The sequence below is a fragment of the Sturnus vulgaris genome (assembly GCF_052056855.1).
Source record: "Sturnus vulgaris isolate bStuVul1 chromosome 8 unlocalized genomic scaffold, bStuVul1.hap1 SUPER_8_unloc_1, whole genome shotgun sequence".
NCBI lineage: Eukaryota > Metazoa > Chordata > Aves > Passeriformes > Sturnidae > Sturnus > Sturnus vulgaris.
This window is the reverse complement of record NW_028275900.1, coordinates 33,213-59,720: the sequence shown is the minus strand read 5'-3', so window position 1 is coordinate 59,720 and position 26,508 is coordinate 33,213. Positions and strand designations below refer to the sequence as shown.

The following is a 26,508-nucleotide window of genomic DNA, read 5'->3' as shown; positions in this document are numbered from 1 at the left end:
ATGAGAACATCCCCTGTGTATAAGCAGATGTTCAACAAAAAAACCCCCAACATTTTGAAGGGCTCATTGAAGTACAGAAAAGCAATCCCTGAGATAGGAGCTGCAACAGAATCCACGACTGTTGTCATTCATAAACATATGGTCTCATTATGCAGAGGCAAGAGTTGACACCACCACAACCATAATGAACTGGGGAAAGTCGCATAGAGATGTAAGGATCAAGCAGTGGGGAGTGTTATTCTTTCTCTCTTAATTGACAGACCCACTTGGGCTAAAAGACAGTTTGCTTCCTTCCAAGAATGTGCGTTTCTCCCTTTGATTATTGCCTGAAATTTAGAGTTCAAACTTTCTGAATTCCAAAGGGGCAGTAGCAGTAAGAAGTCTTGTTTGCTGCTTAATTATGAAGAGTAGGCATGGATGCAGAGTGATATTGATCAACAAATGTGACCCATTATTGATCAACAAATGTGACTCTCCCTGAGACTTGTTTTGGATGCCAGTTCCCACTCACAGTTCCTGTTTTCAGGAGATCAAAGGCTAATTTGGCAGAGCTGAGAAGCTATGGGCTGTTCCTCACAGGACTGGCTGCCTATCAGCATCGCGTGCTTGGATGGAAACCAAGGCAAAGGCAATCTTTAGTGGGAATACCCAAATCCATTACAGGAGAATGTGATCAGAAGTATCTTTATGCCTTTATGTAATGCTGTAACATTGCACAGGACTAGCTGTAGAAACTTTTAATTTTTCCAAGAAAATTCATTTTCAGCCCCCAGATTTCAATTTTTCATTATATGTGACTGGTTAACGCTGCTTTATTCCTAACACAGTGTTAGGGAGGACTAAATATGCACAAAGGCTGATGGATTTTTAAAAACCTAGATCAAAAAACAAACCCCAAAACCCTAAAATATTTTGCAATCAGCAAACAGCAAGAGACTATTATATTTCTAACATTCTGTTGCAGGCTAGGGAAAGGGCGATCTAGAAGGCAGCACAGTATTCTCAGGCAATGCCACCCAATAAGTGCACCTGCACTGACAAACTGATCTCAGCTGGCTCTGCCCTGCCAGTCCTGCCCCTGGTGTCCTCGGACGGAGGGTAGGTGAGCAGATCACTTTTCTCAGCTGCTCTATGGCTGCATCTCTCTGTACATTCTCAGATAATTTCAGCACCTGGCTGAATCAAGGAGGGGAGAGGAAGCAGGAGTAGGACTTGACAGTACCTTTGTCTTGCCAGAAAAAAAAAATTACCTTTTTAAATAAAATTTTTCAATGCTAGAAAGTATTCAAGTGTTTTGATGAAGAACAAAAACCTTTTACCAAAATTCAGTATAATTTATGAGAGCACTCACGAGCACGTAAACAAATGTCTTGGTTTGAAAGCCATGTGTCTGCCAAGGGAGGCAGGAACCTCCCTTGGAATGGAGGATATGACCGCTTTCCCTCTGAATTATTATAACTTTGAAATTAAGGGACTTTCAGGCACAGATATGGGACAAGGAATAACAGTTCCTTGCTGGAATGTGTGTGTATAACACGGCAAACAAACAGCAATGCTAACAACAGCAAACAAGAAGAGAAATCCCAATGAAGTCTTCCCACCCTGGAAGGCGATTTCCCCTTGGTGCAGTTCCGGGCACAGCCGGCGGGGGGCTCTGTGGCGCGGGCTCGGCCTCCTCTCCCTCACGGAAATGGCGGGCGGGCTGAGCAGCGAGAATGCGCTGCAGCAGGAACCTGGGAGCGGCGGCTGGCACTGCGGGGTGGGCTCACCTGCGGGAGCAAGCGAGAGGCAGCAGAAACTCCACAGCTGTAGCAGGGGCCGCGGAGTGTCCTGGCAGGCAGGGGGACAGTGGTTACAGTGTAGTAAAAACGGCGAAGCAGGGCCAGAGAAATGGCGGGGCTGGGCAGTGGCTGCCCGGCTCCCAAACACGGCAGGGAGAGGCGGGGACGGGCTCAGAGTCCCAGGGTTTCCCCTGAGGCCTTAAAAGGATACACCTGGGGCAGTACAAGAGCCTGGCCAGAGCTACACCCAGGATGGATCCAAGGTGGATCCCACTCATGAGTTTTTACACCTTATTTATAAAGTTTTGGTCCATTTACATATTGGGGGTTAGTTGCCCAATTACAGCTTCAGGTCACGAAGTTCCATCCTCCTGGTCCGCTCCCTTCACTTTGCCATGGTTTATGCTTTTTGGGTAATGATTGTCTTCGATTCTGAAGCTGGAAAAGGATTGTTGTGACTAACTCCCCTGTGAAGAGAACCTAGCAACACTTAATATGAAGTTCACAGTCCCACACCTAGTCAGCACAGAATCTGAGAAATGTGAAGCCTTAAACATAAGGCATCAGTAGAAAAGGACTCTTGAGACCTTTTCCTGTGGTGTGAGCCCAGGGAAGCAACAGACTCAAGTAAGAGCTGAGCTGGAAACTGTGCTTCAGGCTGTTTTTTGTTGTTTTTAGGGGTTCTCCACACTCACTTTAAATTTTTTGTCTAGCTTTTTCCTGCTTAGCAGGTCTTCTCACTCCCTTTAGATTTCTGTCCAGCTTTTTGCTGCTTTTTATGGCTCTGCTGGCACGCTGTTTGTCTCCCCTGTTCTACACACACATGGGATGGCTAAGTCAGATCACGCCGTGGTCACCAGATATAATGCTGGATGGAGCTGTGGTTGCAGACAGACGACATGACTGTGATTCATGTGACAAAAAGCCTCTTTATTGTTCTGAGCCCTCCTTTAATAGAGGGTCTGGATTTCCTGGGTATCCACATGTGATTGGATAGGAGTTCGGATTGCTCAGGTCTCTGATCAATGGGTGTCTGCAGCTTAGGATGGAACGACATTGGGTGAAATCCCTGTTTGGATTTGCATAGATGCTATCATTGTTCACCAAGGGGGCTTACTTGTGGAACCAGGCTAATCAAACGAATCTCTTAGCTATGGCCGAATTACTTGCTTAGCTACAAGCCAGCTTGTGCTGTGACAGGAGTGTTGATCTGTTGCAGGGTAGAAAGATTCTGCAGAGAGATCTGGGCAGGCTGGATCACAGGCTGAGGCCACTTGCATGAGGTTTAACAAGGTGAAGTGCCCCATCCTGCACTTTGGCCACAACAAACCCATGGGAGGCTGCAGGCTGGGGGCAGAGTGGCTGGAATGTCACCCAGCAGAAAAGGACCTGGGGATGCTGGTTGGCAGTGACTGAACGTGAGCCAGCAAGTGCCCAGGTCGCCAAGAAGTCCAATAGCATCCTGTCCTGGGATATGCTTTAGTGGTGGCCTTGGCAGTCTTAGCAGTCTCAGCTTATTGGAAGAATTCTCTGGTCTTAAAGGTGTTTTCCAATGGAAACATTTCTGCAGCTCTAAGCGTCCATTCCTTGTTTTGAAGGATGCAGTCCCAAAAAGATCATCATTTGTGTTTTTAAGGAATTAACATCTACCTTTCCTTGAAAAGAAAGGGAATCAGGCTTTAAATGCTCTCAAAACACTTTTATTCCTTGACCTTAAGCTGTGCGTTTGAATTGAGGTGCTTTTGTACAGTAAGGTTGGACCATGGGATAAATGCAGGAAACTTAGCTGCAATGGCCTTTATTTCATGTTCTTTCCTGCTTTGTTTCCTAATGGGTGGCAGATTTGTGATTACTTGTCTTGTCCATTGAGTTCTGGCTTAGACTTGCTCATGGACGTGCTGTAAAATCTTAACTACTCCTTTCTCCTGAAGAAACCTTGCAGACTGGTGGGAATTGCTGGAGACAAGGCTTACAAACCAGTCCCCAGTAGGATTAGCTCAATGTCCCTACTTAAATCCAGGTATGCTGGTATTAGAAAGGAGCAGACAATTCAAACTCCCTTGCCCCTTCCCTTTTAATTTTTTAATAGCTCTTGTGCCAAGTCCTGTATCCCATTCAAAGCCTTTGTTATCAAAAGTCTGAGGAGATGTTCCTGCTGTAGCAGCATCTGGAGTTCAGTGGGAACAGCTCCAGAGCACCGGGTAGCACAGCAGTGGGCACAGTGAGAGACTTGCCTCTGCTGCCATGGGCATCCAGCCATGGGGAGAGCAGCTGCTGGGGCTTCCCCCATTCTGCCAACAGCAGTCTGCCTCCAACATGTGGACTGTGGCCATGATTTTGACAGAATGTGGAAAATGCATGGTTTGAATGTATTTTTATGTTGTCTAACATCAGTTGGACAGTTTGGTAGGATTGGAGCAGTTTGGTAGGCAGGATGCCCTGTGGGCAGGGCCATGGCAGGGATCGGTGGCTGTCACTTGCACTGGCAGTGTCATTTTTCCAGGCAGGCTCCTGGTACAGCTGAGGGGAAGGCACCAGCACCTGAATCAGGCCCAGCGAGCAGCAGCAGCACATCGAGGAGACCCTCATCTGCAAAGAGCCCGTCACCCCCTTTGCTCCCCCCATGGCAGTGCAAGATGATTCTGCTGCAGGTGAAGGGCTGCAGCAGACTGGAGACTCCTTCAGCCAGGTCTTGCTGCAATCTCGTTCCTGCCGCTGTGCTGGGAGGATGCTGGCCTGTAGAGGTGGTGTTGATGCCCAGGAATGCTGCTCAGCTCAGGGAGGCAGAGTGTATACAAAAGCTGCATTCAAAGCACTGATTGTGAGCCCCCAGAGCCACTGGCAAGTGCAGCAGCTCTTCTTCATTCCATGCAAGTGAGAGCCCAGCCTTGGAGCCTGTCCCTGGGAGCAGGGAAACACTCTGAATATAGTTCTGAATTTTTAGGGACAGTCAAAATGAGAATCATTTTGAGGCAGGTATTGCACTGTTGGGTTTGGGTGTGCCTGCATGAAAGAAAGAAGGAATAAACCCCAGTCACAAGGAAGGAAAGCCTTGGCATGGCCAAATTACACCCTACAGGAACACTGATAACATTGGCCAACTGAATACTGGGGGCATCTAATGCAGAGTGCAAAGCTTCTTTGAATAGATTGGAGAGATGAGAATTTTGCTGATGCAGAAAATGGGAACAGACCAATTGGTCCCTTGGCTCAGGCTTAGTTCTGCCCAATCAAGCACGATTAGTTTTAACTTCTGTGTTGCAGAGTATTTCAGAATGACCTGCCCCAAGCTATTTCCATTAAGAAAATTTTGAATTGTCAGGAACTGCCAAGATGGGAAATGTTTGGAGGCAAATCATGTTTATGTTGGGTTTGGGTGTCCCTGCAATAACGAAATCAGGAAATAAATGCCTGAAGCAGTGCAAAGGTGGAACGTTGGGACGGTCAATTTGTTCCCTACAGATATCAGCCAACTGAATTCAGGGGTCATCTACTGGGGAGCGCAAAGCATCTTTTACTTCCAAGGTCTGGGCCATTGTTTGTGTCCCACAACTTTATTTGCTGTGATGAGAAATAAACAAAATCCCCAAGCAACAAGCTGCAATCCAGAACTGATTGGGAAATACAGAAATAAAGGCCTTGAAAAGTAGCTTTGGAAAGCAGCTACTTCGTAGACAGTGTCAAATCCTCAGGCCTGGCCTGGCCAGGCCTAGGGCTGGCTGCTCTTGGGAAGGGAAAGGGATGGAGTTGGGGCGGGGGCTCTGTGGCCATGGAAACGAGAGAACCAGGGGCGAGTGCGTCACAAAGGGGCAGCCCCGCGCTGGGGCTGTGAAGGTTGTGGTTGACACAGACACAGCGGCAGGAGACGCGTCTGGCTCTGCCTGTCTGTGCCGACTGCTGGCGATTGGAGTCACGCCACCTTGTTCTAGGGCTGGGCACCAAGCTCCAATTGCTGTCTAGTGCCAGAGTGCTTCCAAATACAACCCCAGATACTTCTTCGAGACAGAAGTACTGGTTCAAACATGGATTCGACTAGAAAAGGAAAGACCACAGAAGGAAAAGGTGAGGATGGAAAGGAGCTGAAAGGCCTGAGCCAGATGGAAAAAAAAGTCCCACCAGATTTCAGGGAAAATTGGTCCCTGTTGGTTAGTGCTGATTCTCTCTCAGAGTTGATGGCTAACAGCTACAGGTGTTCCTGCAAGGACACCCATGGCATCACAACATTCTGTCATCAGTTTACTCTGCTTCCTCCTTTTTGACAGTAGCCAAATCACTCATAATGTCAACCAGGTCAGGGACTGTGGCCACAGCTGACCTCAAATTAGACATGGTCATGAGATGCAAGTTCTAGTTCTTTCTTTGCCATCAATGTAGGGTCTCACTACAGATAAATTTCTTGTTCTTCCTCTGCTTGGTGGTTGAATCTATCACTGAGGAAGATATTCAAGTGCTATAAAAACAGCAGCAAGGCCTGCCTGTTTGCTGAGGTCTCTTTGTGGTTTGCAGGAATAGCAGTCACAGCTGTGAGGGTCTTTACAGGGTATTCACAAAAGGCCAATGTCAAGGAGTCTTTTTTCCCCTCTTATCATTTGAGGCTTCTACCTTTCCTTTCAGACGTGATAAACACAATACTGTTCAGAGGAATTAAACACAGGCTAGTTCCATGAAAACTGAAACCAAAGAAATTTTCTCAGAAATTCAAAAATCCCTCTAGTGCCTCAACCATTAGATGTGTTTATTTTGGGATAAAGTGAGAGTTCACCTAACTCTCTTGTTCCCCTGTGAGCATGGCTCAGCCTCACACAGAGGTAAGGTGGGAGCTGGACCGCTCTCTGGCAGGAGGAAGGCTCTTGTGCCAGCCTGGAGAGCCTGTGCACATTGCCAGGGAACAGTTCTGCCCTGCAGGTGCCCCCTGCCATCAGCTCTGCTGCTCCCAGTGCCCCGTGGAGCTGTAGGGTTGCTGAGCTGTGGGGCAGGGAGAGGAGCAGGAGGCTGCATGTGCAGCTGAGCCATTCCTGGAAAGCACAGGGCTCTGGGCTCCGTGCTGTCCCAGGACAGCCCAGAGGCCAGGGTGTTCCCCTGGGAGCTCTGTGCAAGGGGGGTCAGGGTGTGCCCCTGTCCTGCCTCAAGTGGCTGCTGACAGGAGCATGTTTCCCTGTGCAGCTATGTAGAAGTTTCCAGGAAATGTTTTCCATGTAATATGGAGCTTCGGGTGCTTTAGTTTTGAATTGCTGCTTCTGTTACATTTTATGTCTCCACTTTGCAGGCCTAACTGGCTACCCTCTTGCCAAGAGGTTTGCCCTGGCAAATCCCGCTATGCTCCTTCCCTCCAAACCGTTGATTCCCATCTGGAAGGGCTCTCCTTCCATCAACCCAAACAAGATGTGCAGTGGAGAGAAGGAGAAAGGGAACAATGGCTCCGTCTGTGATGAGGAAAGTAGAAAAAGCCAGGACCTGAATTCAGTGGGAAAAGAACAAAAGGTAAAGAGACGAAGCAAAGACCTGTGCAGTAGATTTTCAGTTTATGTACTGTAAGCTGACCTCGCAGAACTTTTCATGTGGTATGAGTCCATGGAAACACCTGAGCCAAGGAAGAGCTCAGTTGGACACTTCATTTCAGACTGTCTTTGCAAAGGGTGTGTAGTGCAGACTTCAACTGTATTCCTCAACCTGTATTAATACCAAGAGAGATCTCTAACTGGTTTCCGGGCTCTGTTGCAGCTTCTCCTCTGTCTTATGGCTCAGAAAACCCCAACAAACAGTCAGAGCAGCTAAAGTTGACCAATCTGGCCAAGCAATCTTTCTACATTTAATAACCTATGACTGTCTGTGAACAATGTCTATGTCATGGTGGTGTTTTCTGTGAAATCTGTCAGGTTGGGTTGGAAAATGATGTTTGCTGGAAAACAGGCAGTCCTGTAAAGACAGTTTTAGATCGTCTCAGCTTCTGAGTTGTACAGCCATGGCCTTGTGCACAGTTGTCTCTGATGCTATTTCTAGACTTCATCAGCTACTGGGCAGTTGTGTGCTCTGGCATGGCTTTGTCCAGAGGGAAAGGATGGGAGGTGGCCATGGGGAGAGCAGCCCAGAGCCCAGCCACATGATTGCCTTTGCAGCAGGACCAGCACCTGCAGTTGTTTTGGGTTTGCCATGGGGTGCAGGAGGATGCAGATGAACAACAGCTTTGGAAAACAGAATGTCCAATCAAAGGCGTGTGTACTTGATTTCAGCATTGCTGAGAAAGGGCCCAGTATATCCCTGACAGGTTCTGCGTCTTTCACTGAAGTTTTACTGGTCCCGAGTTGTCTGTTTAGCTGTGCCAGAAAGGATGGGATACTAAGGAAGGCTGTGCATCTGCCCCCACTGCCTCCATTCCCGTTCCTGGCCATGGCATGGCGTCCTGGAGCAAGTTGGGCAGGCAGAGACCTTCCAGAGAGCAGCAGGGCAGGGAGCTGTGCTGATCCTCCTGAATGCCAGTGAGCCTGAGATGATGGAGGTGTGGGAGCTGGAGAGCTCTGAGCATCCTGAGAGTTCAGCAGCTCCTGGGCTGAAAGGCTGCTGGGGAACTGTAAGAGGGAAGGGCAGCAGCAGAAGAAATGAGGGGCTTGAGAAAAGCAGGTTTTGACATCCTGCAGAATGGCTTTGTGGAGACATAGAACGAAATCCGCAGTGGCTGTGAGGTGCCTAGGAGACAGAGAGAGAAGAGTGATCTAAACCCATTACAATACCATCTAAAGGCCAGTGGAGGCAGAGGCACCCCTAAACATCTTGATGCCAAACATGGGGATTCCAGCCGGGAACGTAGCCCCACTTGCTGAGAAGTGGGCATGAGAAGAGAGGTGGCAAATCTGGGACATGGGCTCTCTCTCACCACTTCCCTTTCCACTCCCCATCCTGGGCCATGCTTCCCCATGTGTTTGACTTGTGTTTTCCTGTCAGGTCCCAGGTAAAAGCATGGCTAAATATCTTGGGCCATGAATGGGGGAAGGCTGGATGCTTCATCTGAGCGACGTGTTCTTCTCTTTTCAGGTTTCATTGCTGCATCCCAGTGTTGGGGATATGAAGAAGGGGTTATTGGGACCTCCTCTGATTCCCCCTATACACAAGTCAGTAGATCCCCGTGTTGGCAGTGCTGCAGGGTCTCTGCTCAGCTCTCTGCAGCAGGATGTCCAAGAGTCCCAGGAGATGAGGTAAGCCAAGGTGACTGCTGCTCCACTCTCCTGTTCAGCTTGCTCTTCCCACCTTGTGAGGTTCTTTTGCACAGTCAACTGTCTCCCATGTATTTAAGGAAAGCTCTGTGTATTCCCCATTTTGCCCATCTCTGATGATCCAGCTCAATGTCAAACCCCACACCATATGTCCCAAGAGCAGAGGTGATGATGGGGAAGAGCAGGTATAGCTTAACGGCATCTCAAGATGGGTCCTCTGCTGGGCTTGTCTATTGATTCCCTGTGTAATGTTTGTGGTGTCATTGGGGAACTGTATTGCACGGGGCTGGATACTGCAGCTCATTGAATACTGTGATCCTTGACTGTCTACTGCAGCACCACCCAGGAGAATATATTTGGACAAATACTGCCTGCTGGAGTGGTGTCTGCAAAATCTGGTGTGCTTCTTTTACTTTTAACACGGGGTGCTGTTGTTCATGTGCCAACATTTCCTTTGTTGTAAAGAGAAATATAAACAACCAACAAAACCCAACCCAGAACTCAGTGGGAGTTACAGAGATAAAGGCCATGAAAACTAGCTTTGGAAAGCAATTATTTCCTGGGAGTAATTGTCAGATTCTGGAGAACACTGTGAGTTGCCAGCTGTTTGAAAGGAAAGGGATCTCAAAGTAAATGTCAGGCGTAATTTCCCTCTGCCTGGGCCTGCACTGTGCAATGAGATCAGAGACAAGTTTTGAGGTATAGAATTAAAGTCTGATCAATGTTTAATAATGAGGCTTGGGATTAAAACCAAAAAGGGCAAGGTGCTAGAGACAAGTTATAGGACTGTACCTGATGGAAAGATATCAGTTTGGTAATGTGTGAGAAAATGTAGCTGTCAAGTTTATCTGAACGATAAGGAAAGATAAAAAACAAGAAAGAAGGAGTCACAGAAATATCATTCCAATTGAAAAGCTTAGGTCGGGCTTTTAAAGTGTCATCTAGACATCCTTGCCTAGCAGCTGAGTTGGAAAAAGCCTTTTTCTTCTAGAAAGAGAAAAGAGGTGGAATACCCTTCTCAGGACACAGCAGTGCTCTGACCACATGCAGCACGAGACTGGCGCCAGTGTAAGGCACGAGCAGGCAAAGTCAAGCTTTGGCAGCAGTACCAAAGTAGCTGCCCTCCATACAGACTCGTGTCTCACCTTAGCAGCTCTTGCTGTTTCAGAGAGCGTGTAGGAGCCGCTTGGGTCCAAAAGGAGAGACAGCAGAATTGGGAGTTAGGATGCAAGTTCAAGAATGAGTGCTGTGTTTCAGCTGAAGCTTGGCGAGCTCTGTCAGACTGCAGCAACTGAAAGCTTAAGGACAATTAATCAGCTTTGCATCATGTTGGATTTATGTGTTTCATTTCCTCTGTCACAGTGACCAGTTTGGGAAGTTTTGCTTCATTTCATGCTATACCACTTCCCTTTCCTTCTCCTCATATGTTCTTTTGTGCTCCTTTTTCTCAAGGCCACCATCCATCAGGAGAAGCAGCAAGGAGTCTGAACATGCAGGTAGGTACAGAGCATGTCTGTCCTAAAGTTCCCATTGGAATCTTGACACCCAGGTGACATTTTGAATGCTTGTTTAAAAATCACTCTTAAGAATTTCTTTAAATTTGTTTCAACTCCTTGATTGGCTCCATGGAGTCACCCAGAGCCCAGTCACTGCGAGTGTGGTCCAATGGTGCAGTGAAAATTCCTTCAGTGTTTTCTCCAGTGTGTAGTAGAGTGGCAGGAGCAGGAGTGGTACCTTGAGTCCCTGGACATTCAACATAAGAAAGGGATACATTCCTCTCCATCCTGCACATGCCCTTTATCTCCCTGCAGCATTTCTAGTGTTACAATTAGTAGAAAAAAGAAGGCATTTTTCATGAAATGAAAAATGTTCCCTGTTCTTGATGTAGAAAACCTTTCCTTGGATCAATTTCTGAGTTTGACTCTTTGAGATATGAAGGAGTTTCATGGACATTGCCCGATTATGCACTATGAGAAATAGGGAAACTTCCTGTGACAGAAAGTCCTTATGAATTTTCCAATTAAGGAGAAAAAGATTTCTAAATGGATGCAGCCTATGCAGGGTCTGAGTTTGTCATCCTCTGACAGCACAAGCCCAAAGCCACCTATGGCAGGTTGACGATGACAAATCTCTTGCCTGACTCTCTCTGTCTGTGTCAGTGTTGCAGGCTGAGGCTGGGGGAGGAGATGCCTTCTGCCTTGTCCCCCCATCCCTGCCTTGGCTGATCCCTGAGAAGTAGAATTGTGGCAGACAAAATGGGGTCTCTGGTGCATCTGTGTCAGGCAATGCTTTCAAGTTGAAAGCCTCAGTGAAAGTCTGTTGTTACTGTTTTGCGTTCACTGGGCATGTAAAAATAGAAGAGATGAAATTTGAAGGGACAGTTTTGTTGATGCAGCAGAAGGAATCAGATCCCCTGGTCCCTTGGCTCCGGGTTGGTTCTGAGAAACCCTGGGTACAGCCCAGCAATTTTCTGAATAATTCAAAATCCCCTTGAATTCCTCACCCGTTAGATGAATTAATTATAAAGGTTTGAGATACCTAACTCACTTGTTCCCTTATGAGCATGGCTCGGCCTCACGCAGAGGTAAGGTGGGAGCTGGGCTGCTCTCTGGCAGGAGGAAGGGTCTTGTACCAGCCTGGAGAGCCTATGCACATTGCCAGGGAACAGTTCTGCCCTGCAGCTGCCCCCTGCCATCAGCTCTGCCCCGTGGAGCTGTAGGGTTGCTGAGCTGTGGGGCAGGGAGAGGAGCAGGAGGCTGCATGTGCAGCTGAGCCATTGCTGGCAAGCACAGGGCTCTGGGTTCCCTGCTGTCCCAGGGCATCCCAGAGGCCAGGGTGTTCCCCTGGGAGCTCTGTGCAAGGGGGTCAGGGTGTGCCCCTGTCCTGTCTCAAGTGGCTGCTGGAAGGAGCATGTTTCTCTGTGCAGCTATGTAGAAGTTTCCAGGAAATATGTCCCATCAGTTATGGAGCTTCAGAATCCTTAGGTTTGCATCGTGGCCTCAGTTACCCTTTCTGTGTCCATTTTGCCAACCGGACTGGCTGCAGTGCTCCCGAGGAGATTACCCTAGGATCAGGAGTTTCCCTGCCAAATTCACAGATAACTTTAATTTCCATGGCCTTACCTTCCATCCATAATTGCCCTCCTTCCTCAAAGTCCACATCTAACTCTCTTTTCTTACTAGTCTGCAAGGGCAAGAAATCCTTATTTGCAACACTGTTTTTTTCCTACTTTGTTGCCACTTGATTTTAAGCTCTTAAAGTATAAATGGTGTTGTATGGAATGATTAGTTTTCTGAATTTTAATAGCTGTCTTGGAGTGTATTTCAGAATGAGTTACATTGTTCTATTTGTATTAAGAAAATCAGCCTTTAGTCAGGCTGGCCCGAAAGTGGACCAAGCTCATACAGTTTAGAATGAAAATCCTTGGGGAAAATGAATTATCTAGTGTCAAGAAAACCATTTATGTTTGGTAACACTCCTGCAATCTTTTAATGTCCTCTGAAATATTCCAACAAAATGAAGAAGATGTTGATCCAAATACATACAGGTATTAGAATCTGGGACTTCTTTTAGGAACTGGAAAGAAGATGTTTACTCAAATCAGCATAAGGGCAGATAAGAATCTCTGTCAAGAGCAATCTCCATCTCTGCCCTTCCCTATCAAACACAGAGGCTCTCCAGCATTGGGGGGCTGAGGCCTTCATCATGTAGCAGGTTTCAGTCTGCTGGCCAACACAGTAATGTCATGTCTCCTGCCAGTAGCCCATCCACTGGGATAGGGTCCAGGCATATGTACCCTGCTGATCTCATGCACCATCTCAGTGTCTTATGAGAGCTCTGCAATCTGGAACCTGTCTTGCCTGTTGCCCAGCATGATGTTTTTGAGGGCTTGAGTCTGCCAGAGATTTACAGGAACCTTTGCTTCCAGTAGCAGGCCTCCCACTGAGCCAGGCCACGGAGATGGATCATCCCACCAGTCCTGGTCTTACAAGTGACAAAGACCTGAGGGACGGCTTTGGAAAGGTAAGGGATAAGCACAGGGATGAGCAGAGTTCCTTTCCAGTGGCTGTTTAGTGCTTGGCCCAAAATGTCCCTGAAAATCATCATTGTCCGTTCTTGGAGGATGGAGATACTCTTGGGAATGTATTTGACAGCTATAGAGCAATTGCTTGGCTGTTTCCAGTGGTGCCAAAGTCACTGGTTTGGAGATGGTACTAAGGCCATGTCTGAAGCATTTTTTATGTGCAAAGGCCATTTTAGAGAAGTTGTAAATGGCAGAGCAAGCTGTACATCAGTGAAGGTGGGCAAAGGGCACCCTGAGAAGCAGAGATGCAAAGATTCTAATGTTGAGTATTAAGCAAGGCTGCAAAATAAAATGGGAGAGTTTGATTTTTCCTGGTTACCTTTCTGGCTGTATCTCACAGCCCTCTCATTCTAAGATTTTCTGCCCATTAATATCAATGTTTTTGCAACTTGTTTTCACATGACTGCTCCTTTTGGTCTCCTGGTCTCAGAGTCCTTTGGAGTTGAGTCCTTCAGAAGCCAGGAAGTGAGAAACAGCTGCAATTCCTGGCCAGGAGTGTTAAGCAACACCTAATTTCCCCTCCTTGCTGCATATTGCACATGTTTTTTATTCTCCTGCCATGGCCTGTAGGAACTAAACTGCCTGCTCAGTGGTCATGGGAGCTCTTCATTTGTCTTGGAGCATTCCTGTGACTTGAATGCTTCGAGCAGGGCTTCCTGTCATAGGTTGCAGTCAGAGCAGTGTAAGGTTGTGGCACTAAAGTGTTCCACCTCACTGTGTGTAATTGCCATAGTGAGGATGAGAGACATTCTCCTGAAACTCTTGGAATGTATATGGAGCTGGATTAAACACTATGGCACTCTATGGACTCTGTGCTCCTGATGAGATGTTGTGCCTGGTTTGTTAGTCTCTGCTCACAGGCTGTGATGTATTTCCATTACAATTAGGTTTGTCCGCCATTGTGCAAGTTGGCTCAAAAGAACTTAGAGCAGAAGAAAATTGAGCTTTTGGAGAGAGAGATGAAGAAAAGGAGAGAGGAGAAAACATCCTTGCAGCTGCCTCCACAGAGAGTTGAGCCCAGAGATGCAGCTGAAGCAAGTAAGTGGTGCCTACACTTGTGGTCCTTTTTGACCCCTTGCTTGTCATTTGCAGTGTTGCAATCAGACTGGGCGGCTGTTCCTCTTGCATCTGAGTGGAAGCTTGCATAGGATTGACGTCCATTGTCCAAAGAAAAATCCAGAGGCATGAAGTGTCTTGCCCATGACCTCACAGAGTCAGGAACAGAATATCAGCTTCACCTCTAAAGTCTTTTAGAGTAGAAAATTCTCTCTTGCAAAGCAGCCTAGGGCTTCAGACTCTCTCCTGGAGAGCAGCTTCCAGGGAAGGTGAGTCCAGGAGAATGCTTTTCAGCCAAGGTGCAACCCGGAAGAAATCAAATTCAGCTCCTTCTAGCGCTGAGCCAGTGCTTCTGTTGTAGCCCCAGGAGCAAGCAGCGTTCCCTAGTGAAACCTGGCTGAGGGGCTCTGGCTGCAGTGCTGTGTGCTCTGCCCCGGGGGTGGCAGCAGGGACCTTGGGGGCAGCACACAGCCCGAGGGCATGACACAAGGTTATCTGCACTTTCTTTTGGGAACTTCCCCAGCCAGCCTCTGAAACAGGAAAACAAAAGCAATACTGGGTTGTCCTTGTTTCTTAGGGGAAGTATCACTGCAGTTTGGATTTAAACTAGAAGAGGATGAATTTAGATAAGATATTAGTAAGTATTTTTTATAATGAAGTCGATGCAATGCTGGAAGCGTTTGCCCAGAGAATCTGTTGTTGCTCCATCCTTGAAGGTGTTCAAGGCCAGTTAACATGGGCCTCTGAGGAACCTGATCTTGATGAAAATGTCCCTGCTCTCAGAGCTTGGAGTAGGTGGTGGTTAAAGGGGCCATCCAACTGAAACTCTTCTAGGATTCTGTGATTCTGTGATCCTTGTCCCATGTTAGTTTGCCAGTGTTCTACTTTAAGTACTTTGGGATAACAAAGAGAAGCTACACAGTTCCAGTAAGATTTCTCACCCTTTCCATCGTCAGGATGTCCAGCACACTCCACTTACAAGCTCCTCTTTGGTCCCTGCAGACTTTAGCCTACCACCTGTCAATGGCACAGCTTCCAGTGTGCAGAGAAAACACCCTGGTAATGCCTTGAAGAAGAAGGTCTTGAGGAAGCAGGACAAGATGCCCTCAGTGCCCAGTATTCCCATCATCCAGGAGGAAGGCAGTGTCCCATGCAACTCCTCAGGTAAGCCTGCTCCATGGCAGCTCTTTCCCATACGGGTTTTTCCTTACACAAGGAGCACAAATTGCCTCCTGCCTCAGCCAGCACAGCTGGGCTCTTTGGTCCATAACCTGTCCTGAGAATGAACAGCAAATCTACTTTGCAGTTACTCCAGCTTGGTAGTACATCAGCAGTTGGTTCTTAGAGACCCATTGGAAAGTTGAGCTGAATAAAGCAGTGGTAAAGGCCTAAGCTCTGGCTTCCTAAGCTTCTGCCCATCCTGATAGTCCAAAGTACAGTGCTGGTGCCAGGAGGTATCTGTAACTGCAGGGATGAGGTGCGGGGCAGTGTGCCACGGTGTGCTCACTGTGCACCTATGAGTGCCACCACCATCACTTGTCCACTGACCATCTGGGCCCTCTGCCTGTGCTGCTGTCCGGCTCTGCAGCCAGCTTTTCTGCTATCCCAGCAAGGCTTGTCTCTGCATGGCAGGCAGTGGCTTGGTGCAGACGTGCTGCAGCTGCCACAAGTGCACAATGGTTCGTGGCTGCTGCCATCCCATGGCCTGCAATGCCAAGAGGGGACAAGCAGCGCCTCCAGTGTCACCGCACCCAAATACAGTGGCGGTTTGTAGCAGATGACAGCCAGGAGGGGCTGCCTGGTGCTCCCAGGCTGTTTGCTGCCTGCAGGAAATGCACAGCAGATAGTCCTTAGTAGCTCTTGTCTCTCCTTTTTGGGTAGCCTGCCGGTGCTATGATCCCAAGTACGGTGAGATAAGAAGAAGGGAGTTTGGAATGATCCTTGCAATGCTCTTTTTTAGTGATGCTATTTCCAAGTTCAGCATTGACCAGAATTGAATCTGGGTTGTTCACGCTTGGCTTGGTGCTGCCACGAGGCAGCTGCACGTCTTTCCTCAGGCAATTGCAGAGTGCCTCTGTCCTCAGGGCTGGAGGAAATCAGGGTGCTGGGACAAGAGAGGCCCCTGGGGGTTCCCTCCTGGGGTAGCCAGTCCCGCTGTTGGGCACAGTGTGGCGGGGAGTGTGAGCTCTGCTGCCTCAGGAACTGTTGCTGGCTGTGCTACCTGTGGCACTTGGGAGCTGGCAATTGCTGTGTGGGCAATTGTCAGGTTTAGCCTGGAGCTCTGCCCAGCTGGGGCGGCTGTCAGAAAGCACGGAGCCCAAGGAGGCAGAGGGCAGGGAAGTGTGTGAGCCAGTGCCAGTGTGCAGCACATGGAACTCTGTGTGGGAGCTGGGGCTGCAGGCCGCTCCATGGCGGGTGCCTTGCCCGGGGCTGCAGCGCTCAGGGCTGACCCTCTCCTTACAGTGACCTCGCAGACGGCCACTGGTGCCGAGCGCCGAGAGGAGCTGCTCTGTGGCCATGGGTACAAGGACACAGCCTCTCCTGATCCACAGCAGTCCTTGCGGGAGGCACTCTCCCTGCTCGACAGCGATGACTGGTAAGAAAGGCCCCGGTCACTCTGTCTCCCTCTTAGTGTTAAGGGAGGTTAGAAGTGAATCTTGCTAGTGCCTCTGAGCCCTGACAGCCCAGAGGGCCAAAGGGCCCTGGAGAAACCACTGCAGAGCAGTGAGAGGATAAAGATTGGAGAGCAGCCTTTTCTTGGCCTTGGTCTGTGCTGTTTCCTTATTTTCCCTGCTGCTCCATGGTGCTGCAAAGGACGTCTTGAGGGAAGAGAGGAAGCTGTGGGACGAGATGATTTGCTAGCTGAAGGCAGAAGCAGGATGGCAGCAGTTTTGACTGTAGAGATTTGGGAGCCTTGAGGCACTGGCCCAGTGGGACTGAGTCAGATTTCTCTCTGGTCCCACTGCTGACAGCAATGGCAGGTGACAGGGTCTCCCTGTGACCTGCTGCATGTGCGTCCCAGAAGGAGCTGCAGGGAGTTGCTCTTTCTGAGAAATGGACTGAGCTGTGCTTTCAAGTCTCACAGCGTGTCATTACTCCTGAAGGTGTCATGGCAGAAGAGAAGGAGAAAGAAATGAAATCCTTTAGGAATCTTGCACTTTTGGAATTCAACGTTTTCTTTCTCACTGCTTTATATGGGCCTGGGATGTTTTGTCAATATTCACCATGTGTCCCACAATTAGATACAGAGAGAAGGAGGCCCAGATGTGATAACACTACAAATGTTATGTGATATTGGTTGTCCTTTTGATATCTGAGTTAGCATCCACTCACTGGTGGATTCTTCATTCACCCAACGGTAAAGACACCATTCACACTGGGATAAGCATGAGAAATCTGCCATGGTGCACCCGCTTGTGCCGTTGCATAGGCTTTGCCCTTTCTCTTCTGCTTTCTCTTCCCCATTTTTTTTTTGGTGCCCTGTGAGGTGCAGAGAGCTTCTGCAGGTGTGGGGGGGTCGAGGTAACACTCAGGGCTGCCCGTGGGATCGGTCACCAGCCCAGTGCAGCAGCCTGATGCCTCACAGACCTTCCTGTAGCTCCGGACCTGCACAGAGCAAGTGGCAAGAGATTTCAGAAAGGCTGTCTTCTAAAACAGCCATAAATGAAGACTCTGAAGGCCCTCTATTTGCCTTTTGGATTTGTGTATGCTTTTGAATGTCACAGCTTCCTGTGGAAATGAGATCCACGATTTCATGATGTACTCCTTGAAAAGCACCTCCCATTGCTTGACAGAGCTGCCAGCTTGGTAATTTCAGAGGGTGCTGTCTAGTTCTCGGGTAGAGAGAAAAATCAATCTTTTTGGTACTTGCTTTTCAGGGAGACGAAGGAGAAGGGACTGGGCATCATCAGACACCTGGCTGGGTCCCATTCAGAGGTCCTGCTTTCAAGACTTCGTGAGATTTGCTTGGCTGTTACCAGTGAGGTGAGGACACTGTTCTAATTTGTCCCCTGTACTTCATACACGGTGTGTAGAGTAGATATGGGCTTGTTCATCTCCATGTGTGCTCAGGGACTACCTTCATTTCTGTTTTTAGACCTTCTATTTCTAATGTCTGTCAGCTGTCTATAGGATCTGTGTGTACATGGAGCTGTATTTACCGGTAGGTTGGGTATCTGACACGCATCTTTGAGTGAGCTGCCATTAGAATGAAATGTGCAAATGCAGAAACAGATCCACTAGTTATGTTATTTGCCAGCGTCCTAAGCTCTGCCCGAGCTGCAATTCAACACTGCAAATTAGTCTGTAGACCTGAGTCTGTGTTTTCTGTTTCCTGGCTGAGTGCTTGACCAGCTGGTGTTGCTTTTTTGAAGAGAACAACATGACTCTTTATCTTAATGGCCTGTGCCTTTACGGTTTGAAAGCAGCACTTGCTTTCATTTGGTTCTTTGTTTATCAAATAAAAGAGCTTAAAATCTAAGCACAAGACATTATAGAAGGGTTAAGTAGAACATTTTAATGAAATGGGGTTTTTTTTAGGCCTGCAGTAAGCAGATCTGAGGCCAGAAATTGGTACCAAAGGAAATGCCTTTCTGTGCTTGTGCTTTTCTGCTCATAAGATTCTTTAATATTGCTCTGTACACAGTGGGATCATTTCCTGGGACTTTTTTCAAAGGCAACCGGTTTTCTCTTCATGGTGATTCTTATGTTTCCCCCTCATGACTTCCCTAGGTGGCCAACCTCCGGTCTAAGGTGTCCCACTCGGCCATTGTCACTCTGGGAGAGCTCTTTGTGACCTTGAAAAAGGACATGGAGTCGGAGGTGGATGAGGTTGCTCGGGTCCTTCTCCAGGTGTTGTGTAACTGCCCAGAGTTTGTTGAGAAAGCAGCCAGTCAGACCCTGGGGATCATGGTGGACAATGTGAATCCTGCACGAGCAATGACTGCTCTCGTGGACAGTGGAGTCAGGTAGGTTCTTCTTCTTTCAGTGGTATTGTTCAGCTTCTAGTGTGCAGGTGGGAGAAGGATGAGAGAAAAAATGGGAATGGTGTGAAAGAAGGGTCCTGTATCCTTCATCTTCTGTCAACTCAGTGGCTGGATTCTCCAATCCACCTCATTTCTTTCCTCTTGTCCCCAGTTTCTGCCCTCCTGCAGCCAATGAGTTTTCAGAATCACAGAACTGTAGAATATGGGGAGTTGGAAGGCACCCATCAGGATCATTTAGTCCAGCTCCCGACATTGCACAGAACACGCCAAGGGTCACACCATGTGCCTGAGATTGTTGTCCAAATGCTTCTTGAACTCTGTCAGGCTTGGTGCTGTGACCACAGGTCTGGGGACCCTGTCCCAGTGCCCAACCACCCTCTGGGTGAAACATCTTTTCCTGATCTCCAACCTAAACCTCCTCTGTCTCTGCTTCCTGCTGCTTCCTGGAGTTCTCCCAGTCTGTCAGAGTTGCCTAAATGTGGTGAATGGTGGGGAAGTGAAAGTGCCTGCAAAGGCTAAGGATTTGTTCTTTTGTGCTTTTGTGGGAAGAGGAACAATTGCAATTGCAGGTGTGATCACTCTTAAATAATTCAGAGCACTAAGCACAGAGGCCTTGGGAAAAACCATGCATCCTCATTATTCCATTAACTTGAGAACTAGGGAGGGGACTTGATGGAGCATGGAGCACATGGGGGAGAATATACTGCATGTGGCACAGGCTGCACAGCAGGTGCAGCTCCTGCCAAAAGGAGGCTTGTATGACTGTCCTGGCCATAGAGCTCTATTTTCTATTCAAACTGATATTTCATGTTAGCCTTGAGATGATGAATCACTTCACAGGCACCTTCACAGGCCGACTGCCATGAGACAGCTGAAACAAATGCTGCCTTAAGTGTTTGTGCTAGGCCTGATATTTCCCAAAAGACACTCTCTAGAACAGGACAACCTGTCTAAAATGACTGCCATCCTTTCCTCAGCTTTGGAATAGGGAAAAACATTCAGATGTATCCCTTGCCAAGCCTCAGAGAAGAAACAGGCTGCAGTGCTGTATATTCTGCAACTTCACAGCCCACAGCATGTTTCTCCTGCATTTGTTGTTTTCCAAAGCTCTGCAGATTTGGAGATTAATGGCTGGATGGAGCCTCAGTCCTTCTTCTGCGCTGTGTAGTGGGTACCCTCTGATGGGTCAGCAGGAATTGTCTTACATTTCTAAAGAAGTCATATGTAATCTCTTTCTTCAATCTTTCTCAGAGTAAATATTGAGAAAGCAATTGAGTATCAGATAGTGCAGGGAGATTGAATTCCTTGTTCTTCCTTGCAGGCAGTCCTTCTGTCCAATGCTAACTTTGAGTTTATCTGAGGACAGAACCTTCTATGTGTGTCTATATTTTCAGGGAGAGCCCAAGCCTCCATCCCCCAGCAAGGACAGGGAGCACGCTCTGGCCAAGGCCTGTGCTGCTCTTGCTCCTTCTCCCTGTGCCCCAGTGTTTGCTCTCCTGTTCCCAGGAGCCGCCACGTCCAGGTGCGGAAGTGTGCGGCCGAACTGCTCCTGTCCCTGATGGAGAAAATTGGAGTCACGAAGCTCCCAGGCACAGCCAGGGCTGAGAGGCTGGCACACGCGGCAAGGACGCTTGCTCAGGACCGTCACAAGGACACAAGGTAATGATCTTCATTTCACCTCCTGAGACAGGAAAACTCTTTTGTGTCTGTCTGTAAAGGCAAAACCACAAAAGAGTGGAAACAAAAGGAAATGTGAAGTTACCTCAATGTGTGGATGAAAGCCAAAGAATCTTGGAATGCACTGAGTTTTATGGTACCCATGAGGGTCATTGAGTCCAGCTCCTGGCCATGTGCAGGACATGCCAAGAGTCACTCCATGTGCCCAAGAGCATTGTCCAAACGCTTCTCGAGCTCTGTCAGGCTTGGTGCTGTGACCACTGCTCTGGCTTGCCTGGGGAAATGACTGTACTGGGTATCCTGAGGTTGTCCAATAGGAATGAGTATTGCCAACTTCCTGTGACTTGAAGGATTCTTTTCTGAGATCAGAAGAGCTCCAATTAGCCAGTCAAGCAAAGCCAAAGGGCTGGCTAATATTCATCACTGAAGCATACCAAACATCTATTTCTCATTAACTTAAGACTTTCCTAGAAAAATTTCAGGACTCCTTAGCTAATCTATGTAGGCTTTCTAAACTTCTTCTGGAGATTACTCAAATGCTGTTTTCTGAGGCTCAATGACCTCCAAATTTCTTCTTGAAGAAAACTGTGGTTTCCTACTGGCAAAAAAGGGAAAGAGGGGGAGCAGCTGGGATCTCAATCAGTCTCCCTGGCCACTGTTGATGGCCACTCCTCCTCCCTGCTGGGACACTCCAGTTCCCCAGACAAGGGACCCGGTCCTGCCCCCCTGCCAGGCCCGCAGCCTGCAGTGGAGCCAGGCCGGGCCAGTGTTACCTCCATTGCTGCTGGAAGAGAAAGAGAGCTCTTTTCCAGGTTAGCTTCTTCAAAATGTGTGTTCATGGAGTGAACTATCTTTCTCTAATTACTTCCTCAAGCTGTCCATAACCAAACCAGCGTTCAATTAGTTTCATCAACTTGCAAAGCAAGTTCTCATAAAGAAAACCTCTCTCTGGGTCTGTCCTCCCCAGGTGAAACCAGTACAAAAGCATGAGGTGTTTTGTCCTGGCTTCCCTACCAGTTCAAGAAAGGCAAATTATTGTGCAATGGCAGCAAGGCACTGCTAATAGGATCTGATAACCAAGCAGATTTGTTTCACTTGTTCCCTGGGATCCTTAGATCCCACAGAAGCACACCCACAGATGCAGAGTGAAATGGTATTTTTTGTCTCTCTGCTGAGTAGGCAATGCCTTCTCATGCAAGGATTGCACCTAATGAGTTATAAGGTATCAGCCTCTTTGATTAATAGTCTTCCTTTGTTCACTTTTCCTTCCTTCCTTCCTTCCTTCCTTCCTTCCTTCCTTCCTTCCTTCCTTCCTTCCTGCCTTCCTGCCTTCCTGCCTTCCTGCCTTCCTCCCTCCCTCCCTCCCTCCCTTCCTCCCTTCCTTCCTCCTTTCCTCCCTCCCTTCCTTCCTGGAATCCTTCCTTCCTGTCTTCCTGTCTTCCTTTCCTTCTTTCCATAGGCATTATGGACAGGAGATGGTGAAGATGTTGATCAATCACCAAAAATGTAAAATGCTTTTGGAACGATCCATTCCCGCCCGTGACCTGGAAGATATTCTGAGAAGAATGAAGAAGAAAGTAAGTGCTTGGCAGGAAAAATGTCTCCTTTTTGCAGATATTGCCACTGCTAATAGGAGATCAAACATGGGATCAAACATCTCATTCCTCTTCTGCTGAATCATTTTGCTCTTGGGAATGAGCTGTTAATTCCTACCCTGTTCATCTGCAGACCATGAAGTAAATTATATTATTAGGGGAAAGGTGAGGTTTTGAATATTTTGAATATTGGTCACAAACAGGAAAGGGGAAGAGGAGAAAATGGGTTTATATTTGGGTGTAACCTCCCATCACATTCTCCATACTCTGCCCCTAGTAAAGCAATTGAGTGAGAATAGTGCATCGGAAGATAAGAGAGTCATTCCAAAACACACTGGAAGCAGTAGTGCCAAGAAAATTTCCAAAAATGCAAAAGATGTCCAAGTCAACCCTAAGTACTAAAATTACCGTCTGTCTTTGGGAATACTGCCTTGCTTTCACGCCCTGTGGAGCTTGAAGAAGCTTGGTGAATTCAGCAGCATTCAGTAGAAAATGATTTCTTTGTTTGAGGGGATTTTTTATTCTTTTTAATATACGAAATAGAAGGGATTGTGCCTTTGTGCAGAACCAGGGAGAGCCAGGTTGAACCAAATCACTATGTAACACAGTGAGCCCACCGCCAAAGAGTCCAAATTTTTCTGCTGCTTCTTTAAGAACATTCGTTGACACCGGTTTGCATTATTCCCATTTATGCTCCGGACTCATGAATTTGGGTTTTAGACTGCTGCTCAGTATTTCATCACCCATAACCTGCCTTGAGCTATTGCAAACAGGGTGTTGGCATCAGTGATTCTCTGGTCTGTTTCCTTCTGTCAGTTTGGAAATATTTCCCTAAGCCTTGGCAGCAGTGATCCTGGTTCTAACTTGCGTTTTAAACAGGCAATTTCCTATTTAATATTCTAAAGATTGATGGGGCTTTCTCTATGTCGTTGTAGGGGATGGAAGAGCAGAAGGGTGAATGCCCATCTGTCAAGAGCCCAGTGAAGAAGAGGAGCGATGGCTCCAAGAAGCCCCAGGCCACATTGCCTTCTAGTCAAAGGTACTGGGCACTTTTGTTAGATGTGACAAAGCACATGACAAGCTGGACATATCTCTTCCTCAGGAAAATCTTTCTGGCTGTGATGGCCTGTGCCAGAGATTGTTTCCTTTCCCTACAAATGCTCTGTGGCACAAAATATTTACTTCTGCATTAATAATATGTGTAGATTGTCTCCTGTAATGAGTGTCGTGAGGTCCACAATGATTTTCAGAGCCTCATGATTTTCTGGCTTGATATCACATCATTAGGAAGGCTCATCTTGATGCTTTGCTCACAATTATCTGCAGGTATTGTCACCAACAAGTTGTAATTTCCTTTTAATTTCCAGGGTGAAGTCAACCTCTGATGGACGCCTCCTCCACTGTCCAAAAGCTCAGGTCACATTACCTCCAGCTAGGGATGAAATGGAGACGCTCCAGAATCTTTACAATCTCCTGGAAGCCAAGGGGTTTGAGGCACGGCTGGAAGGAGTGGCACTCCTCCTAGAGCTGTGCAAAAACAGCCCCAAGCTCGTCACCACTCACATTGTCCAGGTATGTAGGGTATCTTCACTGTTCCTTCCCTTTAGCTCCTCTCCCAAGCCTGTAGGAGTAAAGTTAATTCAGTGTGTCTTGGCACTGCATCCTGGCTGTTTGGGACAGGCTGGTCCCTCTGACCCAGACTGACCCAATTTAATGGAGGTCCAGGCTTCAGGACAAATTCTTTCAGTCCAGCTGCATTTGTCTGGCAGGTGCCTATTGATGCTGTTCATCAGAAGATGCCAGAATTTTCCATTGGTGTAACTTCTGCTGTCTCCTAGTCGCAGTTGGGTTAAGTGAAGGGAATCCAGCCACTGAAAGCATGGCAATTATTCTCTAGACAAAAAAATGGGTTTGGATAGGGAAGTGTCAGGCTGGGCTAGTTTAAACCAAGGGTACTTTTGTAAACTCCATCTTGTCTTGCACAGTCAAAACTCTGGCTATTTCTTTCCATTCTTGTCTCCATTCCACTTGGTAATGATGGTGCTCATCCTAGTTGTTTTTATTTTTCTCTTTGGAAAAGGAGGAAAATGGCCAAGGACAGGTCTCGTCCTTCTCCTCCCAGAAGCTGCTTTTCCCCTTTTTCTAGAAAATGGTGCCTAATAATCACAGAATCACTAGTTTGGAAGAGACCTTCAAGAACATTGAGTCCAGATGTGGCTGTCAAGGGACTGAACCTGCTCTAATGAGAGCTGTACAGCACATTAAATTTCAGAAGTCTACCTGTTAATTAGACAAATTGTCTGGATTCTGGAAGAGTTGATCAGAGGCCTGCATTTCTGCAGACAGGTTCTGAGACAGACAAAATAAAACTTAGATGTCGTCTGGCCATAGTTTTGCAAAATCATGAATTGCTCTCAGTACTTGAGGCAACTACATAGAAAAATGAGCATTGTAAATATCTGCTTCCATACTTGTAAAGCAAAGGTAGTCTTTTGAATGAATAAATGCAATTAATTTAATGATTTATAGGTGAAGAGAGACACCATAGGAACTATTCTGTCCCCACACAAACCTCTAAAAAAGAGATGAAAATCTTTACTCCAGAATGAGGTTGCGCAGCCATTCCAGTGAGTGGCCCATAGGAAAAGAGTGAAATTGTGCAAGCATTTGCTGACCTGACAGAAAGGATTGCATTAATCTTTAACATTGCTGAGTGCTCATTTTTACATCCCTTCTTCAAACAAGGACATTTTAATTCAGCTTCCATGCTCTTTGTTCTCTTCACAGATTTTTGATTATTTTGTCCTGAGAATATCTGACACACATAAGAGAGTGAAGCAAATGGCGCTGGACATGCTGGCAGAAATGATCACTATCCTGGAAGATGCCTTGAACCCGGTGATCATCCGTCTGGTGGAAGGAATGCTAAAGAACCTGAACTCAAAGGACCCCGGGGTTCATGCTTCAGCTGTGAATGCACTGGAAGCATCCATTGCTCATTTAGGTAAGGCTGAGACCTGACATGGACTCTCCCCAGCTGTGTCTCTGCCTCTCTGACACAAGAGAACACTGAGTGCCTTGAGAGCTCTTGGTGCCTGTGGAACACTCCAGCTGACATCCATGGGGCAGGATGGCTGTAGGAAATAGCTACACAGGCAAGGGCTGCTCTAAATTCCTTTGCTGCCGAGATTTATGTCAGCTCTGAAAATGCTGCTCAAGGGAAATAGGCCTGAAAAATGGAGTGTTGAAGAGGCACATCTTCAAGGGCAGTTTCTACTTTCTCCACCTCAGGTGTTCTATGAACTCATGAACTGCCTGATTCAGTGCCTTTCTGTATCCCAAATCTGAGCTTCTTCCTGTTTACTCTGCAATGCAAAACCCTTTCACTTCTTACTTGTGATTTAATTCTTGAGATTTCTGATGTGAAATGTCTAACATAGCTCCAGAAAAGCAGAAGAGTAACTCTAAAGTGACAAGTTTCATTGTCCATTTGATTACTCTTCTATTTATTTCACTCTAAGAAGCCAAGCCTAGCTTTTCTTGGAGGCAGAATGTGTGTGGGATGCTCTACGGTATTATCCCATAGCTCTGAGCTGATTGCCACTCAGGAGTATAAATAGATTTGAGGAAACCTTGTCACTTTTTGTTGGCCTCACAGTCCACTCACCCTTCTGCAAAACAGCTAAAAACAACACTGTTGAACTGCTGTGCTGGCTAAATGTACATACAAATGTCTTTTCTAAAGCAGTGCATCTTTTCCCACGACCTCTTCTTACCTATGAAATGGTGATTGAAGACACATCTGAGCCAGATCTGGGTGAGATTGCAAAGGAGCAAAGCTTTGGGATTTTGGAACACTTCTCTTTGTTTCTTTGCTCAGGTCTTTTGCGAGCGCAGAATACATCCAGGTGAAAAACTTTTGACTATACAGAATCTGTTGACTCCAGCGTCAGGCAAACATATCAATATGTGGCCCCATTGTAATGCCAAGTCACAAATGGCAGCCAAAATGCCACAAAGAAAACATGTCAAAAGAGGAAGAGGAGAGGCCCAGCAAGGAAAGGTACAGTGAGACATGGCACACCAAGTGAACTGCACTCCCGTAAACACAGCACATCTCCT

General features: G+C 47.3%; 1 protein-coding gene across 1 annotated transcript; it reads left to right on the top strand.

Moving 5' to 3' along the window:
• The first annotated feature begins 1,009 nt into the window (after nucleotides 1-1,009).
• On the top strand, nucleotides 1,010-25,407 carry LOC148219548 (TOG array regulator of axonemal microtubules protein 2-like). Its single transcript, XM_088157426.1, has 14 exons — nucleotides 1,010-1,098; nucleotides 4,332-4,519; nucleotides 7,048-7,262; nucleotides 8,811-8,971; nucleotides 10,442-10,485; nucleotides 15,132-15,293; nucleotides 16,530-16,725; nucleotides 18,008-18,113; nucleotides 18,861-19,096; nucleotides 20,621-20,773; nucleotides 22,251-22,368; nucleotides 23,322-23,425; nucleotides 23,754-23,958; nucleotides 25,174-25,407. The coding sequence occupies exons 1-14, from the start codon at nucleotides 1,010-1,012 to the stop codon at nucleotides 25,405-25,407; spliced, it is 2,211 nt and encodes a 736-aa protein (XP_088013552.1).
• The last annotated feature ends 1,101 nt before the right edge of the window (nucleotides 25,408-26,508 follow it).